At 41.0% G+C, this 20227-nt stretch overlaps 1 protein-coding gene across 10 annotated transcripts in view; it reads left to right on the top strand.

The window, feature by feature from the left end:
- Nucleotides 1-20227, top strand: part of SLC12A4 (solute carrier family 12 member 4) — a 61393-nt gene that overhangs the window by 26978 nt on the left and 14188 nt on the right. For 5 of the 10 annotated variants that reach the window (XR_005107665.1, XM_037409036.1, XM_037409038.1 and 2 more), the window contains 9 exons: nucleotides 4890-4984; nucleotides 7233-7364; nucleotides 13849-13995; nucleotides 14590-14644; nucleotides 14971-15101; nucleotides 15435-15676; nucleotides 17572-17786; nucleotides 18770-18934; nucleotides 19016-19114. Coding sequence is in view for 9 of the 10 variants with exons in the window: in XM_037409036.1 (XP_037264933.1) it covers nucleotides 4890-4984; nucleotides 7233-7364; nucleotides 13849-13995; nucleotides 14590-14644; nucleotides 14971-15101; nucleotides 15435-15676; nucleotides 17572-17786; nucleotides 18770-18934; nucleotides 19016-19114 (1281 nt within the window). In the remaining variant the exon portion in view is untranslated. Of the gene's footprint in view, nucleotides 1-1074; nucleotides 1353-4889; nucleotides 4985-7232; nucleotides 7365-13038; nucleotides 13107-13848; nucleotides 13996-14589; nucleotides 14645-14970; nucleotides 15102-15434; nucleotides 15677-17571; nucleotides 17787-18769; nucleotides 18935-19015; nucleotides 19115-20227 lie in introns of those variants that run through there. The other 5 variants (XM_037409043.1, XM_037409040.1, XM_037409039.1 and 2 more) reach the window with 2 other exon arrangements.

Here is a 20227-nt window from a genome sequence, read left to right as displayed (position 1 = left end):
TAAGATGCGCTTATTTCCACTTACTGAACTGAACATGATGAAGTAGGGGAGTGGTGGTTTTCTTTAAAGGAATTCAAAAACTGACAATAAAGGAGAATAAAACCTGGACAGGCTGAGTCATGCAGCCATTCCTGCCACCTTCTCACAGGGATGAGTATTCTCTTAGTAGTCTGGCTGAGCAGAGTTTATCACTGTGAAGCTTCCTGGTCTTTCTTTCCAGTAGTCTCGCTGTGCCTCATTGTTCAGCTTTTATTTATCCTCACTAATCTCTGTTTCTTATAGTTACTTTCATATACATGTTTTGTTTGTAATTCTCTCTAAATTCCGGTTTTCATCCCTCAAGTTACTGAAGAAAACACAATGGCTTGCACAAAGACCTGCACTTGGCATGCTGAAGCAGCAGAACTGTGTCTCTCTGGCCTAATATTCTTCCAGAAGGAAAGCAGTGACATGAACACTGTCCTCTGTGTTACTAATCTTTTTTTCTTTTCTTTTTTTCTTGTAAAGTAAAGACAACATAAACTTTTTGGAGAACAACAAAAAACCAGTCAGTAGAATATCTGCTACAGTTTTGCCTCAGTCTTTTTTCTTGGCAATGAGATGAAAGTTAGGCAAAAGTTTGGACATCCATTTATTGCTTTTATTCTGTCTCCTGGGCTTGTGTGTTTGCGTGTGTGGGAGTATGCATGCTTAAGAGTTTTAGGTTTTGTACCGTGGACCATCTTTGATATTTTATGGAACTCAGGTGATCCACACGACGATGAACTTCGTTCTACAGACCTGTGTCCATACCTGAGTAGGGGAGCTCTAAAATGTTCAGGGAGCTGTGGTGGAGATGTTTAGATCAACTGTATAATTGTAGTGGTGGCCGCAAATAGAATTCTTTGGTTTGGAAGAGAACTGGTAGCACTCAGAAATAAAATGCCTTAATTATTGAAAGATAACAAAGAATGAAAGAATGAGAAGAATGAAACAAGTGGAAAGGAAACATTAACCTACTTGGAATATAGCTTGCCTGTCTCAAAAATTGGGATTAATTAGGGACTAAGGCAAATAAACTATTCTCTGTTGCAGAGTGTATAGCTCGCTCTTTAAGAAATGTTCCTTCCAAAACAATCTTGCATGAGGAAAACTAACACCACATAGCTACTGTCCAAGACCAAAGACTTGATAACTAAAAATGTGGAAAACTGTACGCATGTCACAAGATGGTGCTTGCCCAGGAGACTTCATGCTTCAGAATGTAAACTGTCCTCGTGTGAAGCTGGGGCAAGAATTCCCCGGAGTAGCTTTCCGAGGCCACCTCCGCTCTCTTCCAAAACTGATGGAGAAAACAAGCTCTTCCCATGCAAGTAAGTCTCTTTGAAGCTGCTGGTATTGCTCATTGGCAGATGGAATATACTAGACAAATCCTTTATTGCAGTATGTATTATATACTATGCTTTTTATTCTGTTTTATCAAAGTACATTTGTGGAGGAAATGGTCATCTGCCATAGTTTTTACTCATGAAATTGCAAACAGAATATGGAAAGAGGGAAAATGAGACGAACACTTTGACGATGTGATTTAGGATGTGTCTGAAAAGGAGATTGCACCGAATGTGCAGCTGTGATGAAGGTGGTTTTGGCTATCATTTAATTAGCGGTATATAACTTAGCAGTGTAGTACTCCTCTTGAATCAGCACACATCTCTGCAGCACTCAGTTCTACGTGTTGGTGAAGTTAAAATAGGGTATCACTGTAAAGAACTTGAATATGAACTTATGCTCCTTTGCTTCCTGTTGAAAGTGTTCAGTGCTTGAGGGGGATTTAATGCAGCGCTTCATTGGATCGGTAGAATCATACAGTTTGAAAATTCACTTTTTATTTTTGCATTGTCCGCAGTAATTAACAATCTGTACAGACTTTCAGGATAATGGAGCTAGTGCCGTGAATGTGGTAAAAAGCCAGCTCTATTTCTCTGTTACCTGAACTTCCTTTCCATCGAGAAGAAAACGTGCCCTAGCAATTGCAAAAACAATATTCTCTTTCCAATGACTAGTTGTACTGATTTTTCTATTGCAGTTTGCTTTGTGTGGGCTTCCTGTGTGCAGGAAGATGTATAGAGCAAGCTCACCAAGGAAAAGTCTTAATGGGAAGGAACTGGGTGATGCTTGAGGAAGCAAATGGAGAATGGAGAGGAGTTGGAAGTTGGAGGGGGGAGGGGAGGCGAGGGGAAGAGAGAGAGCATGCTTCTGAAGAGACCAATTGCGAAAAATTTAATGCAGTTAAAATGAAGATGCATATGAAAAATAATGCCAATTAACATGAAGATTCATCTTAAGTCACTGGTCTTTGTCAGGCTCAGAGGTGGTACAAAGTAATCTTTCTGAACTCTAAGGGTAGGTTATACCAATGCCGGTAATGAGAGGCTTTGCATTTTGAAGGAGCAGAACAATTTTCATCTTACATAAAAATCTGAGATTGAACGTATGAGTTATCTTGACAACAGTGTGATTTTATACATAAAAAGCATGAGAGTTTCTGTAAGCATTACAAGTAAAGGAATGCCCATTATACTTTTTTGAGGTAGTGGTAAGCTGCTTCTGTAAGGTAAAGTTGCTGACGGAAGAGCAAGGAAAGCTAAGACAGCAAAGAACTGATTTCAAGATCACTCAGTGATTTAAACAACAACAAAGAAAATACTTTGATTTTTTTTTTTCCCCCAAACGTTCAGTTACCAGAGCTAGTATATAGGAAATGAGAAAACAAAACAAAATTACTCATGAACTTGGCGGTGTTTGGTAAGTGCAATGATGAGAAGATAAGGTATAGACCAGAGTCTTGAAGAATCCAGTAGGCACTATTTCTGTTGATGTTGTCGTTATCATTTGCAGCTGTGCCCAATTCAATGAGTAACACCTGGATGGCCAATAATTCCATTTCCTCAGCAAAAATCACAAATTTACTTCAACCACAGAAGGACAGAATGGACTGTGGCATGGCTTATAATACATACTGCAATAAAATCGCTCCTGTCTGCGTCTCCCGCCAATGTAGACCCAACAAATACAGCAAGCAAGTAGTTTTTGCGGCTTTTTTAGTAAATATTTACCTTTGCTGAAGTTGATAACTATTTTGATGCTGTGTTGCTAAGCTTGCTGATGTTTTTCTAGTTGTGCACAAAATTCTACACCGTGCAGCGATGTGAACATCTCTTGCACGTTGGTGGGGTCAGCAGATCAGCCGAGCCCACTTGTGCAAGGCAGCTGCTCAGTAACGTGTTGGTGTTGCCAGAGCTGTGAGAAAAGCGACAGGCACGCAAGCACAGTAGACCGCTATCTGCAAATATTTTTGGTCAGCTAAGTGTTTACTTCCAGAAGCTTAAAAAGACCTCTGTTGCTTGTGAAGAATGTTTTTCCAACAGTTGTGTTCAAAACACTTGTCAGCAATTCCCAGCAAGTTGTGTTCCTTCCCCTGTGTTCCCTTCCTGTCAGTAAGAGTAGTACTGAACTTTCTCATCATTTTTTTGCTTGTAGCAGTTACTTTTGTAACAGTGTGGCATATGCTGACCACTGGGTGTGGGGAGGAGTCTTCTCTTTGCCCGTTAGGTTCATTTTGGAAGTTGATTCAGATTGCAAAATGGAGAGGTACTTTCACTTCAGTTACATTAATTTAGTGCAGCCTTGTTGTTTACCTTAGTCACTGAAAATATACACCAAAAAATTCAGCTGTTCAATATCTTGCTTTTTATGTATTCAGTGTACAATACTACTTTTAACTTCCAGTATTTTCATTTGAGATAATAATCTTTTTTTTAATTTTCAATTTCTTTAGTGCTTACTTTTTTTTGTAAATGGAAAAAAAAGTATTCCTTGGATTAATCATTTTTTAAGGAGATACTCTTGGAGATCTCTTTAGTTTGTATTGGCTGAAAGAGCAGGGAGTGAAGAGTTACAGGCGAAAGAAAGGAATTTTTGTTTTTCAAGCAGAGTGTAATGGGAGTCATAGGTCTGAGAACTTCTGAATACTGGAATCAACTTCTTGCTTTTTTTTTTTTTCCTCCTCCAGAGCTTATTTTACACTATAGTGCCCTTATGTGTTTTTGGTTTTGTGAGTTGTTTTTTTTGTTTGTTTGGTTTTTTTGTAAGCTACTACTTGTTACAAACAGCTCCACTGATCTTGGATGTAATTTTTTTTTTTAACATTGTTAATTGCATATGTGAATGCTTTGCTTTTGCTATACCTGATGTTAGGTTTTAACTTAAAAGCATAAAAGGAGTCTGAAGAATGCAGTCTAAATGTTCAAACTACAATAAAGGGTAAAAGCATCTTGAAGTGAGCACGTTTGATGTTTAGGGTTAGTGGGCATGGTAAAAACCCAAACAACAGCAAAACACCAACAGCAAAAAAAAGAAGGGGGAGAGGGAAGGGCTTTGGTCAATTTTTACCTGTATTGTAATAACAGAATCTAGTCTTTGAATGCTCAGGGTTACTAAATCTACTTAATCTGTTTGAACATGCTGCTCTAAATTTGCGCTTAGTGTTAGTAGTGATTTGTAAGTGCATGAGAATTGACCTGTTGCTTGTCACTGTTCTATGTAAGAGATGGTTTTAAAAGGGAATGTTAGAGAATAATGGTACAGATAGTGTTATAGCTGTGAGAGTACCTGTAAATTTTTCTTTGAGGTGACTTTTTTTTTTCCTATGAAAATGGAGGATTAGAAATAACTCTATTTCTGTTTCTAATACCAGAGTAACACCTCCAATATTGAGAATGTTGCATAACTTCAGACACTGAAAAGAAACAGATTCAGTTGTCCAAACAAATTTATTCCCTATGGTTTTTGTCAAGGTTACAACGTCTGTCTTTCTGCACTTACCAAAACCTGCTTTTTTTTCTTTGTAGGTCATGGCAACCATAAGGAGAACAGTCCTTTTCTGAACAGTTCAGAAGCTGGCAAGGGAGGTGATTACTATGACAGAAATCTGGCCTTGTTTGAGGTAATTTCCGTTTTTTTTTACTTCTAATGTGATTTGTGATCTTCCCAGATGGGAGGATTGAGCACATGGTATGAAGTGGAAGAGAGCATTGCAATGCTCCAGGCGGTGGGTCAGTACCTGAGGTGCCTGGTTCTCACTGCGGGACAGATCTAAAAGCCATTGGTATGGTCAAGGGTGTGTCTACAAAGTAAAAAAAAAAAAAATAAAATAATGGCAACACAGGTGATCTGAAAATTTAAACAGTGAAGCTGTGGCACTGTGGGCTAATTGGTATGGAAAACAAGCATGGGCTTGTTCCCTGTGTTGAGAAGGGCTGTGTTATTCTGTAGGAAAGTGCCTAAATTCAGGTGCCCAGGCTAGCCTGGGTATCCTGCGTTACAGCTGCAGCATGTAGGTGAGCCTGGGTATCCTGCATTACAGCTACAGTGTATCAGTAACACCTGTTTCTCTCCCATGTGCTTTTTTGTGGGTTTCTATCTGTTGTCTGAGAGACCAGTAGGCAGAGATACCCCGTGTGGTAGAAGAGCTCAGGTATTGTGCCCACTTGGACTGTGAGGCAGAGGTATGACTGTTTGCACGTGGAAGCAGAGAGGACCAGGCTGCCATGTGGGAAGCCAGCTGGAGCCACGCCAAGTCCAGCAGAATCCTCCTCCCCACCCTCCCCTCACTGGCACTGCATTAAGTGCCAATATATTGTGGTGCATTAAGACCAATTATTAATTCTAAAATATTTAATTCCAAAAAAATGTTTTCAGAAACTCAGGTGCTGCGGAGTGGTACAGAGTGTCACAGTGTGTGGCTCTGCAGCTGCTTTCCAGCTGGGCTGCCTCTGAGTTACAGCTGCACAGCAATGCTGGCAACAGGCACCCCGTGTTTCCCATTCTGGGAACTCGGCATGGGGCAGCCTGAGCTGGCTGTACACCCTGCCAGGCTGGCGCCTGCAGAGTTCAGCTGTGTGGCGTAGAGCCTGGACAAGTACAACTGACCTGCTGCTAAACGGGAACTTACTGTGGAAATGCTGCAACCATGTTTGCAGGCGGTGTGGTAGAGCTAAAAGACTTGGAAGCATGGTGCCAGCTGGGCTGTCTCCTCCCTCCGAGGCACGGTAAATCTGTGGTCAGGTTAAACTCTCTTGTAGGTCATGGATTGCTGGTCATTTGTGGCTGCTGCTAGTCACACACCTGTCTCTTTCATGAGCAGTAACACAGCACCACAGCAGTTCTGCAGGCTCTTTCTGTGGTACTAAGGAGAGGGAGGAGTGTGCTGAAGGCCATGCTGCTCAACTGAACGGGAGGCGTATGTTGCCTCGACCTCTGCCTGGCAGGAGCTGTAATTAGGTTTTCAAAGATGTGAACTGCAGATCAGATCAGAGGACACAGTAAGAAAAGGGGTGCTTGGCTCATGGCATCTGTTTAGCCATTTGGGGTCAGTTTCTGCATAGGTACAAAGTACATAACGCTACTGATACTACCAGTAACTGTAACAAAAGGTAGGATAAAACTCCAGATAGTGAAGTCTTTCTTAATTGGTTTGTATTTCCTGTGTAGAACATTGTTTCTGATTACCATGCACTACCTACTGTGCAATTAGATGTGTAACAAATTTTAACTCCAGAGAGAAAGGAGAAAGAAATTTTTTCGTTCTTTTTTTTTTTTTTTTTTTTTCTTTTTTTCTCCTTGAACTTACTTTCAGCAAGAGAGGTTGACTGGAATGAATGTAAAGGTGTGAGGCCTCTGTAGTTGTGGCTTTTGGGATTTCAATCTAGAGCCACATGAATTAGATGACATAGTTTAAAAAATGTAATAAAATTATCAGAGTGCATGCATGCCTACAGTGACCGCAGTTTAATCACTAAATCTCTGATTTGTTTGGCAACCCGACCTTTTTAAAAGTGTATCTGTTGATGTAAGCTGGCATTAGAGACACATGCAAGGTACACATTCATTTTCTTAGAGTCCCAAGGCTCAAACTTCTGGATTGTTCTAACTCATGCCTTTCAGTGCCTAAAGAGAAGGATGTACATGGTGCAGAGCTGTTGGTGTAACCTTTTCCTGTCAGGGTTGCCCTCCTCTCAGAAGATTACATCCTCTCATCAGTGGTTCAGACACAGTGAAATATTCTGTCATTCCCTGGATGATTCTTCTGTGTACTGCCCGGCAGCCTCGGGCATACCAAGGCAGACGTGACCCCGGCCACTCTTCATAAATGCTGTGAATTGCAGAAGCTGACTTGTTGTCTTCTTCCACAGGAAGAACTTGATATACGACCAAAAGTGTCATCTCTGCTTGGCAAGTTGGTCAACTACACAAATCTTACCCAAGGTGTTAAGGAACATGAAGAAGCTGAAAGTACTGATGGCTCGAAGAAGAAAGTATCAAAAGTAAGTAAAGATTCTCTCCGTGCCAGCTGTTGGGCGGGATGATCGCCGCTGTGATGGTTGGGGAGCTCGACTCCTTTCTGGTTTACCGTAACCTCTGTCAGGAGCCACACAGTGTGAAGAGGTAGCACAGAACTCTGTAGGTAACCAGATGTTGCCAAAGAATTGGGCAGATATAGTGGTTAAGCGGTACAGTGCAGTTACGTACACTTGGTATGCATTCAGATAAGGAGGACAGGCTTTTAGTGGTGCATTGAATAAACAACAGAACACCCCCACCACCCCCCACCCCACCCCCCCAGTTTTTTCTTGGTGCTGTTTTAGTTGCCCAGCAGTATCTGACACATCTCTACAAGCCTGGTAGGTATGACAGGACTTACAGGTGACAACACCCTTCTGGAGTGGTGGGTGGAGGTCAGATTGGACACCCTGGGGCAGCCGGAGTCATTCTGGTGTTAGGCACTTCAGCAACTGCCTTCTGCCCCAAAGGATCAGCATTCAGATGGGTAGCCCATTTGGGCTGGCCTTGTAATAACTAGGGAGAAGGTGGGGTTTGATTGTTGGTAGTTAGATTTCTATCAGGAGAGTTATGTTCTAACTGCTCTCCTTACTGCTCTTGGCGGTCTGGCAAGTGTTTCACTTAACAATAAACACTCAAGTGATATGGTTGCATTTTATGGCACCTGCATACCTGTCAGTTTGCTTGGAAGTTCTGTCAAAACAAACTTTTCCAAAAAGCTAAGATAGCACTTGAATTCTGCAGATTTTATAGTATTTCCCTGTCAAAGTTTGAGCCGTTTCAGAAAGAGATGGCAGTGATAATGTTGAAAAACAGCACATTGTTCTCAAGGAGAATGGCTGTTACCCCATGCTGAATGCTGGATTCCAGCTCCCTTACGCTCCAGTTCCTTACTCCGCATGGTTTTACACGGGGGGTTAACAAAGTCGTTCAGTCAACACAGAGCTTGACATTCGGTTTTATCTGAGACCACGTGCACTGAAGTGCTGTAACATTGTGGTTAATATGACATCATTACAAGAAGGAGTAAAGGTCATCTGGGTGCAGTAACTGCGTTCTGGTACTCTAAGCTTACATTAAAAAAGTGAAACTTTTTAATTGTGAGTTTCTTTTGTGTGGTCCTTGGTATTACACTAATCACTGAGTCCATCCAAAGTTTTTGCCTTTGCATTACTAATATGAAATGTCAGCTGCAGCTCTGTTTTGGCATGCTTTTGGTGGGAATAATGTCAAGCATCAGCTGTTAATACGGTGTTATTGCATATTCTAAAACAATTTTCAGCCTCTTAATATCAAAAGCAGATTGATTATTACCCTAACAAAGATAGAATGAAGGGGGATAGATACGATAGGTACAGTCCTTACTATTTTGAGAAAGCTCTGATCACTTCTGCTGTTTATTTCCTTCGTAATTGCCTGACCAGAATACCTGGGTAAGATGCAGTCTAATCAGAAAGCTAGTCACTTACTTCCCTGTTGAAGAATTGGGAGAATTTGGTGATGGTCTGTAGTGTAAAATTTTTTAAAGTAAAGGTGATAGAGCTTTGTAGGGTGAAAATGGGGCAAACGACAGGAAACAAGACATTTTAAAGCCCTGGTAGCGTAATATGTAAGGTATGGGTTTAATATTTCTACATCTTGGTATGATTTCTTCAAACACTTGCATATTTTCCAACTGTTCAGCACCATAAAAAAGGGCTGTTGTCCTTGTTAAAGCTATGCTTCTGTGGCAGAGTAGACTTCGGGCTTAATACGTGGGTAGTCCTGAATTACGCTTTCCCGTGTCCCAGAAATGTGTGTTTGCAGACTTCTCAGATGTTTTTTGTAGACTGGGCTGGGTAACCACTCCAAAAGTGACAATATCAATCTGTGTTAATATCTCTATATTTTCTGTGTAAACACTGCAGTTTCCTTAAGTGAATCTTGGCCGAGCATGTCTGTCACTGAGATAAATTACCTCAGCTGCAAAATCGTAACTGTAGTTTGCAGTATTTCTCCCTCTCTTGCCATAAGCAATATGTAATTTTAAGTATCTTTTAGAATATAAGAAGGTTGAATATGACCTTGGTCAATAATTATGAACATTAAAACCAGGAAATTCAAAAGCAGTAACTGCACAACGCTATGGATTGAAGGTATCCGGACACCATGCAAATGGGATTCTTCTACACATTTGCTTTTGATCGTCTTTGAAGCATAAATCAATGCGCTGCTGTTACTTTACCCTTCCCGTTTGACCATTAGCACGGAAGCATGAATATCCACCCCAGCACGACAGCAGGTTCTGTTTTTAAGTGCCGGCATTGTTAACTGACTCACTGCTGAGTGCGGTACTGGGTGCGCTCAGCAAATAGGTACCCAGCCAGCGTGACAGCAGGTGAGCTGCTCGTCCTGATGTGTCACCGACTGGAACTGGCATCTCATAGACAAGAACTGGAGCAAGGAGGGTGAGCAGACTCTAGACCTGGTATTCAAAAATGGAATGAAGAAAGCAGCTCTTTCAGTAAATGACTAATAAAATGCTCCATCCGAACAGGTAGGGCAGGTCTCTCAGTGAATACCTTTTCATGACCTAGCGCACCCTCGCCCACCAAATCATGTCCCTTCAAGTGACAGAAATCCCCACCCAAAACCAAACCAACAAAAAACCCAAACCAACCAAAAAACACACACAGACAAAAAAAGAGATGAGGCAGTTGTGTGTACATGAAGTGATCAAATCTCTGAGGGGCAGGTATCGAAAAAATGAGATCTTTATTTGGAAGTTTAAGCTCAAAGGCCTAGGGAATGATGTGCTTCAGCTTGTGGGGATCGTTGTTGTCAGCACCTGCTCTCTACAGTGACAAGACCAAAAGAGACCTGAACATTTCCACAAGTCTGGAAAATGCATTACGTGGCTATCCCCCTTCTAATCTCTTGGAGCAATTGTTGCAGAGTTTGTGGCAGATGCAAATGAAGATAAGGACAGTTTCAGTGCAAAACAGCTTAGTATAAATATACTTCCCTGTTTCAGCATTCCCATTAAAGATTTTTGATAGTGGCATTCTGTATTAGGTACACATCAGACAAAATTGATGCTACTCCATGTAATAGGGTAGAAACTGGGTTGCTTTTTATCTTTTCTATATACAGTTTTGTATTAAAGCACTTAATGGTTATGGTGCTGTAAAAATATCCCCTTCTCATGATGGAAAAAATTAGATTAACTATTTTAGTTTGTGTATCTTCAATAAGGCAGTTCATTTCTGTGCTGCTTTCTGTCCTCATGCTACAGAGCAACCGTAAGAGCTGTCATTACTGATCAATGTCCCTGAGCCCTGCAGCCAAGTGCTTTGATAACCTATCACGCTGGCACAATGGAAACGGTGTCCTTCAGACTCAGATCAATATTTGTATCAATTATGTGTCTGCAGCTGATTAAAGTGAATCTGCATCACTGACGTTTAGGCTGGTTTCGAGATTTTTCAGTCCCTTCTGTCTAAACCAGCATTCTTCATAATGTCTTTGTGTTTTATTTCCTTTGTGCAGCACGGGGTGTTACCTTTTTTTCATTTGGTACTGTTGAGACTGAACAGAACATCCTTATTTCAGATTGCGTTCCCTTGAGACTTCAGCGCTGGTTTAGTGTCACTTACCGTAAGATGCTATAAAAAAGGGTCGAGTCGCTGCAGCTTACTGGTGTTAAATATCTCTGTGAACAAGCCTGGTTCAAGTAGTGTTTGTGGATCATTCTTTCATACCCGTATTTTTATTTCTGCAGGGTAGGAAAATCCAGAGTAAATGCTTATGCCCGAGGTACACTTAGTAACGCTGTGGCATGGGTTTTGTCTGCGGGCAGGCGCTTACGCATTGCCAAGGCTGCGCTGCTCTGCAGTAGTCTCAGCTGTCCAGCTCATGCACAATTTCTCTTCCCCTGTGGCTGGAGTTAGCGCGTAACTGGATCTGCACGAGAGGCCACTGCAGAGGGAAGGGGAGGATATGATGAACACGGGAGCAAAGCTGCAGGGACCACACAGGGCAGAAGATAGGGAAGAGCTGAGCTCAGGTGAATTCTTGTGCGAAGGAGGCAGGTGTTGGGAGGTGAGGTTTCAGCCTGCCCTTTACACACCCGCTTTGATAGCGTTTGGAAGACTGTTGTATCAAATACATGACTGTGCTCCACTTGCTTCCACTTGCTTCTCCTGTGTAGGAGCAGTAGGTTGGGCTTTTTTCCTTTCCCAGATGCCAGTTGTGACAAACTCTTAGAAACACCCTTACCTCTGAGGCACCCACACATCTGATAAATTCACTTGATGCTGGCTGCTGGGTTCAGAGGTGTTGAGAGGGAGTGGCTGACAGGTGAGTGGTCAGATAGATGCTAAAATTATGTGGAATGTCTCTTTAAGAAGGGCAAAGAGTACATCAGTGTGACGGTGGGAAGCCTTTAGGCAGGGCAAAATCTGCCCAGTGCCAGACTACACCATTTAGTCCTTTCTCAGTGTTTATGCAGTTGGGGACACGAGGTGAATCAGATGAGGGTGTTAGCATCAAAAGTATCTGAACCTTCCCTTCTCCAGGAAGCAGGTACACTAGAAATACTACTCTGAGAAGGTCCTCCTTTGCTGTAGCACTGGAGCAACTAATTTACAAATCCTTACCTTACCCTGATCAGGATACTTATGTCCAGGTGTCATTTCTGGATCAGAAGGCGACAGTTCCTTTGGTCCTTAGGCGTAACCTCGGCAAAGCCGATCAGGTTTGCTCTGCGGGTTGGTAATTTCTGTACCACTGGCTGGTGATGTTTCAGGGATATTTGTGCTGTGGCAGTGGGACAGCCGAGTAACAGCTCTCTGGCCCCGTGCTGGTGGGTCTTGCAGGGTGAGGTTGCTGCAGACTGTCACCCCCCGGTTCTGTTGTCCAGGTCACTTCAGGCGGTTCACCCGAGTTGGAGGGTGGACGGGAAGGTCTGGGTGACCCGAGCTAGCTTGAGTCACACAAGGAATTCAGAGCTGACTTCCTGGCATTCCTAACAAAGAACTGTTCAGCTCATGTTCTCTTAGGCACAGTTTTCTTTCATCTCCGGCAGGGCAGATTCCTAATGCAGGTGGGGACGTTTTGAACTCTTAACATGTAGTTGCAAGTTGAAGCACTTAAATTCCTAGGTTGCTTATTTTGACCTGGTGATCTTATGACCATTTCATTCTTCCAGGATTTTGCTTTGTGTAATAAAATATACTCTTGATTTAATCTTAGGTAACTAAATTCTTCCATAGTGAAGAGAGGGTGAGAATAAAGTTTTTGACAGCTGTTTTACTGCTTACAGAGTAATATGCTTGTCTTAAGTACTTTTGCTTTTGTTTCATGAATAATTTATCTATAAGGGTGCATGTAATCTGTTTGTTTTTGCATTTAGTTAATGCCCTGTGGAAGCAAGTATGAGCAAGTGTGGTCACCTCCCTATAATATCCTTCTCATTTAGATGGTTGTTCATGGGTTTCTTTAAATGCTGTCTATCTGTAATATGTTTTGGAATTTTTATTTATAGGAGGTTTATATAGAGTAATTATAGAAAGGTTTATTTATAGGAAGAGGTATGAAAAGAGACGAGCCTTTGAGAAGTTACACTCTCTATTCCCACTATGTTTCAGCCCTTTGGATAATTTGAAATGCAAAAGAAAACCTCAGAAATTAAAAGCAATGAAATGCCTTGGCAGGAAACCGCAGAGATTTGGGACTGCTGATGCCAGGTGTGCCAGCGCAGGGAACGCTTCTGTATTCCCTGAACTAACCCCCTACCAGTGGCGTTCTGATAGCAGTGTTTTGGGTCTGACTGTCCTCTGACCATCACTGTTAGGGCAAAGGAGAATCCTACAGGATACTACGTTGAATGCCAGTCTTGTGCAGTTCCTGTGAAGTCACGTAATTAAGTTGTATTTTCTTGGTCACTGTCAAAAGTAATTCAGAGTCTGATGTGAACATTAAACATCAGAAAAGTTAGAATAATGTGTTTTAGGTGGTATATATAATGTGGAAGAAAATACATGATCTATGTCTCCAGATTGCTTCCAAATGTGTATTACAACCATAAAAGTAAGTTTTCCATGAAACTAATCTGTAAACTCTGGGGAATAGGGTGGCATCTACCTTACTTGCGGTCTGCAGCACTCTGCAGGCTGCATACTAGAAATTCTGTGGTTCTACAATAAAACAAATACATATATGTTCTGTTGTTACTAATTGGTGTTAAATGCTGAGTATAATTACTTCAAATGTGAAGAGGTGATAGGGTCAGCATTTTGTTCAGAAATTCGTGGGTTTGGAGCTTGCTTCATGTTTTGTGGAAGTCCAGCACAATAGTATTGTTGCGTGCCTACCTAATGTTTCCCAGTTTTCTACCATTTGAAAAATGGAGGTTGTAGGTGTTTTTTAGCTGTGCTTTGAATCATTCTAGTTAATGAATGTCCATGATTTTATTTTTTTTTTTTTCAGTCACCCAGCATGGGCACCCTGATGGGGGTGTATTTACCATGCATGCAGAATATCTTCGGGGTTATTCTCTTCCTTCGGCTGACTTGGATGGTAGGAATGGCTGGAGTTCTTCAGTCGTTCCTGATTGTATTACTTTGCTGCTGTTGTGTAAGTATATAGGTAAAATAATAACGTGATGTAACCTCTGTGAAACAGTTGAGAAACTTGGAGAGGCTGCATTGTAGATGCATGTGTAAAGAAAAGCCAGCTTTATGCTAGACGCTTCTATGTTTGCAGCCATGTGATTTTGGGTTTTTCTTCTTTTTTTTTTTTTTTCTTTGCTAGTATTTCTAAACTGCCAAACTGTATCTAGTGTAGATATAGTCTTAAAAATAGTGTTTGTTTAGCAAACAGCTGTTTTCTGTGCCTATGCCAGCGCATGGCTGCCTCTTTTGCTGGACTAGCCAGTGGTGGAATTTCAGCTCTGCAGATGGAGGGCCACCTGCCGCCTTTTATCTTGCTTTGTCTGCGGACATCCATTACTTGACCTGATAAAGCGGCGGTCATTTCAAGCAGAATTCTCAACAGCTTGATGATGAAACTCCTGCTACCCTTGTTTTCTTTTAGATAATGACTTGTCAAGGTGGAATAAATAGAAACATTGTATCCTATAGGCAGCGGCAGCTTTACTTTATCAAGAAATAAGTTACTTTTTAAAAAATGATGTTGACACAATTGTTTTCTTTTCCTTGTTTTCCCCAGACTATGCTTACAACCATATCAATGAGTGCTATTGCCACCAATGGTGTTGTTCCAGGTAAGTGTAATTAGCAAACTTCTCATTTGTGTTTAAGAAGAAAAAAAAAAAAAATGTTATAAGCTGTTAATGTGGTTTTATTCCAGATAAATTTTTTAAGCCAAGATACAAAGCCTGAACTCACATTAGTGTTTCTTCTTTGTGTCAACTAGTCTAAATATTAATTTATTTGGTTTTTAGTTCCCCCTTTGCTAACAAAAAGATACTTCAATTGAACCCCTAAAAAGCAGATATACAGTGTATAATTTTGTTGTATTCTTGTTGTGAAATTTTGCAATTTATAATAAATAAATGATAATTTTACTCTCATTTTTCTTGTTTCGTAGCTGGTGGCTCCTATTTCATGATATCCAGGTCGTTGGGCCCAGAGTTTGGTGGAGCTGTAGGGCTGTGCTTTTATTTGGGAACAACATTTGCAGGAGCAATGTATATCCTTGGTGCCATTGAGATTTTATTGGTGAGTAGTGCCAGAGTAGTCCTGCTTTTAAGGCAAATAGCATATAGAAAATACCCCACCTATATATAACAAAATAAAAAATAAATAAGGAAGTAGTATTCAGTCAAAGACACAAGCTCATCATTGCTAAACATGGCTCAGTTGCACTAGTGAAACAGAATGGGCTGTTACGTTATCCCTTGACTTTTCCTCTAAACTGAAGGTTCCTGGTGAAAAGCATGTTGCAAATTGGAAAGCAGTTTACATTTCTAGTATAGGTACAATATCGCTGCAGTAATATAGACAGAGTCCTGTTCCTGTGTCCCTTCAGCTTGCTTTTTCTTCTTCTTTCAGACATACATTGTGCCACAAGCAGCAATCTTTCATCCATCCGGGGCACATGATGCATCCAGTGCTATGCTGAACAACATGAGGGTGTATGGCACTGTGTTCCTCATCCTGATGGCAGTGGTGGTCTTTGTAGGCGTGAAATACGTTAACAAATTTGCCTCCCTCTTCTTGGCCTGCGTAGTAATATCCATCCTGTCCATTTATGCTGGAGCTATCAAGTCCATCTTTGATCCACCTGCATTTCCGTGAGTAATGTTTCTGGATGGGGACATAGCTTTGCCTACGTGTCTGGAACGTGGGGTTCAATGGAAGTTACTCAAATCTTGTGCCTAATATGTTGTCAAGCTACCTTTTTTGTGAATTACTTCAGATTTTTTTAAGCTGTTTGTAGTGACAGCGGTAGTATTCCACATAAGCTCTTGGAATAGCAGTTTCTTAGGGTAAAATGAATGTATTATTACATTGTTTAACTGTTTGGGTAAAATGAAGTCTCGTGGTGAGTATACAGATTGATGGAGGCTGATGTTTCTCTGCTTCCTGCAAAGACAATCCAGTATCTTAGCCCAAGGCTGTTGAATTAAGCCAGCAAAAGTCTTGCTAAAATTTGTTTAAGGCAGTTAGTAGGAAGCAGTTTGGCAGGTCCATTTTCCCCGGGCCAGTCAGACATGATGTGCTGCTTTTGCGGTTGGAAAGTGGTGGTGTGATGCAGCTGCTTGCTGAGAAATAGGGCATCTCTTGGGAATGTGGGAGGCGAGGGGGGGGGCGTGCTGAGGCTCCAGCAAAGCCTCCCCTTGGTCTGAGAGCAGGTTAGCCTGCCGTATGGGTAGCGGTGCTCTGAACACGACATGTGCTTCTTGGCATGTTGGCGGTTCAACATGTAATATGGTTGCTTAAATTCAGAGCTGGAGCAGCAATAACACAAATACATGCGTTTTACCAGAAATGCAAACAGTAGTTCCTGATACTGCTGACAAGAGATGAATGGAATGGAAATAGAGGAGTTGAGTCTGCATAATTGTTCACAACTTAAAATACTGTGACCATAACTAAGTATTTGCAACCCTCAAGTGCTCCCTTTAGATGTTTATTATAATGTTTTACAACAGTGGCAGGTTTACAGCAGTAAAAATAAAACGGTGCCTCTACCTCCCCCTCATTATCTCTTGGGCTGTTCTTTAAATGTGCTCCCCGTCTTTCTTAGCTGAGCTGTACTCCTTTTTCTTCTCCTGAAATAACTAGATGCTATATTTATTCTTATATTTTCTTATTCTTATTCTGGAGGGGAAGGCTTCTCTGAAGTTACAGTTCACAGGCCTGCAAACCCTACAAAAATGCCCCAGTCTCTTCCATTTCCACGACTTTAGTGATTGAGAACACCTGTGGAAAAATTACACTTACTAAAATGGAGGATTTTTTTTTTTCCTGTGAGTGTTTTCGGGCCCTGGGAAGAGAAGCTGAATGAACTGTTAGTGGCAGCAAGCTGTTAGGCTATACCACCATGTCTGGTGGAACCGTCCTTGGAGAAGTGGATTAAAATTTTCAGTGCCGCAATAAACTGTTTGTGGTTAGGTGAAACACAACAGGCACTGGAGGATTTTAGCAACTATGTATAGTTATCTTCAGTTTATCAAAGTTTATTGAAGAAGCAGCTTTGCTTGTTGTGATTGAAATGTATATTCCTAATTCTGAAGCTAAAATGTCAGGTTATTTGAATACTACTGTACAGAAACTGGGATAATGCAATTCCAAATATCTTTAGATATTCTAAATATCCAGTAATTTGAATGCTGGTATTCTTCAGATCTCTTCCAGTCCAGTAGTTCTGTTAAACTGGGGGGAGAGTGGCCTAATCTTTATTTTTCATTGTTCAAGGTAAATGTACCAAATTCAATAAATAACACTGATACAGCTTTTTATACCTCTCCTAAAATTGTTGGAAAAGTAGCTTTATACTTCGGACCCTTAAAAGAAACATACACAGTCTTTGTCCTGCTGCCACCACCTTTTCGAAGCTGAGGAATGATGTAGCAGACTAGAGGCACTTGAAGTTTCCATGTTAAGAAAGAGGAATTATGGAGAAGGGGGAATTTCAGTTTCTCGGTACCATATAATAGCGCTGGTTTTCGTGTTTCCCTTCCAGGATTTGCATGTTGGGCAACAGGACTTTGTCAAGAGATCAGTTTGATGTTTGTGCCAAAACCATAGTGAAGGATAACATTACTGTGGCCTCTAAGCTTTGGGAGCTCTTCTGCCACAGTACGAACTTAACCACTGAGCACTGTGATGAATATTTCCTAATGAACAATGTCTCCGAGATAGCAGGAATTCCAGGAGCTGCTAGTGGCATTTTAAAAGGTATGATAGATTTTTTTTGTTTTTCCCTTAAAGAGGAGGCATGCTGAGCAGTTGAAATAAGTTGAACTGTTCCCTGCTGGTTAAGAAAGAGGGACTGAAGAAATGTAATTACAGTGAAGAAAATTATCTTCAACAGCGAAAACCAAGTGTTAGGATTTTTAAAAAGAGGAGATGGCACTTCTGTCCTGATACAGTGCTTGTCTGCTGTAGAATTGATTAAATTTGCCGCGTACATCTCATAATTTCAGCAGAAAATCAGCTATAATTATGATCTATACCAATATGAGTAAGTTGTTAATATCTTTCAAAACTCTGTGTATCTGTGACTCACTGTTTTGGACAGGTTAAGATACATCCTGAAAGATAAGAGCACTTGTATAAAAATAGTGTGCCTCTTTCTTTGCCCACTCTTGAATATAATATCATTGAAAAATGTTCACAATTGAAATGAACTCCAGAGAACAGTTGCTTTGTGCCAGTGCCGAGTGCCCAAGGTTCTCATTTTCACAGAAACCACGTTTCTAAAATGGATTCAGCATTTATTAGTGAAATTTCAAATGCCAACCACATAATTCTGTAGTTCTTCCACTGTCTAAAGGACAAATCTGTTTACATCTAGAAAGCTCATCAGTATTGCTGCTTTGGGCTCTCTGAGCTACTGTGTGTGGGTGTGGTGGTTCGTTAAAAATATGTAGTGTATTTCTTGGGGTTAAAACAGGTATGAAGTTAAAGTTACATTTAGTAATATTAAAGGGTAAGAAATGCTAGGACTTTGTAGGCTGTTAATATGTATTTGTTGTTTTTGTTATGGATTCCCTTGAAAGCATGCAATGTAATTTTTCTTTCATGTAACTTGTATATGTCTTTATTTGTGTTGATCGTTGAATTGCATTTGTAATCTTCAGTTGTAGACTCGTTATAATGAGAACAGGTTTGAACTGAAACATGCCTTTCTTTTCTGTGGTGTAATAATAACATTGAAGACAACTTATGGAGCAATTATTTGGAGAAAGGAGAGATACTGGAGAAAGCACATCACCCATCTGTTGATGTAGCAGGCCAGAAGAACAACCTCCATCTATATGTGCTTTCAGATATAGCTACTTCATTCATGGTGCTGGTTGGCATCTTCTTCCCTTCGGTGACCGGTGAGAATACTGGGACAGAAGGGCATCTCGGGTCTCTGAACTTTCTTCTCCCATGATCTTATGTTCAAAATGTATTTTCAGGTATCATGGCTGGTTCAAACAGATCAGGGGACCTCAAAGATGCACAGAAATCCATTCCTGTTGGAACAATTCTTGCTATTGTCACCACATCGCTAGTCTGTATCCTTTTAAAATTAGTAGAGTCCTGACATGTTGTAAGCGGCTTGGATGAATGGCTGTGTATCTGATTGTGGAACTGCTTTCAGGTGACTGAATTATCGGTGTGAGTGTGATTGGTCAATGGAAGAAAAACAGTCCTTGAGCTGAAAGTATTGGAATTATTATCTTGTTGTTTTCCATCCCATTTTTTGTTTTGTTCTTTTGCATTGCTGTTGCTTTTCTTTGCTATGCAGCGGTCTATAGCTTTTCAGGCTGGTGGAATATAGGTACATGTTTTTTAGGATGCAGCGAGTCGACCGTGAAGATGAGGGAAGGCTTTAAAGGGGAGAGATGATAAATCTCAGTTCCTTGGAGCAAAAAAAAGTGCCTTTTAACTTGGGTGAGATGAAGGAGTATAGACGTTCTTGAACATTTTAGGGCAAGATAAACTGAATTTAGAAATGAGACTAGATGTTCCCCAAGTGGGTTTTTTTTGGAAGTGGGGGAAGGTTCATGTGTAGAGGTAGCTGCTCACCAATGAATTTGTGTATTTATTTTTTTTTTTAAGTCAGTGAAATAAGATCATTTAACCTCAGCTTACAGGACTGTATTTTTTTTCCCCTTGGTTTTTAATACATGCATCTGATTTAATGCGATTTAATGATTCTTAGACACATCCCCAGCTGGCACGCCTGGAAGTGTTACACGCACTGTGCTCAGTAGTGAGCTCCGTGTAGCTGTCAGTGACTCATGGTTTCCTGCCTGTTTCCACTGAGTCTGGAGCATTTAATGTGCAGAGTATGACCGTGTTCCTCATACCAGATTTCTGGGTGCTGAGTGTGCGCTCAGAGAAACAGTCTTGATCCCAGTTGAAGTTGCTGGGTTTTGTATGTAGTTCAGGGCTTAGGACCACAGGAGCTTTGCTCAGGAAAGACTCTTCATCTCTTCTCTGCTGCTAGAGAAGAGATGAGGCCAAGGTCTTTCAGCTACATCTCGCTGTTGGGGTCCTAACTACAATTTCTCAACCTAGGAGATTGAACGCCTTTTGCCTTTTCTTTTTTTTTCTTTCCTTTTAATATGAGCAAGGACTTCAAGACTTCTTTGTAAGAGCTTTCTGAATAAATCCCACCCAAA

The sequence above is a fragment of the Falco rusticolus genome, chromosome 15 (assembly GCF_015220075.1).
Source record: "Falco rusticolus isolate bFalRus1 chromosome 15, bFalRus1.pri, whole genome shotgun sequence".
NCBI lineage: Eukaryota > Metazoa > Chordata > Aves > Falconiformes > Falconidae > Falco > Falco rusticolus.
This window is presented reverse-complemented; position numbering and strand designations above follow the sequence as displayed.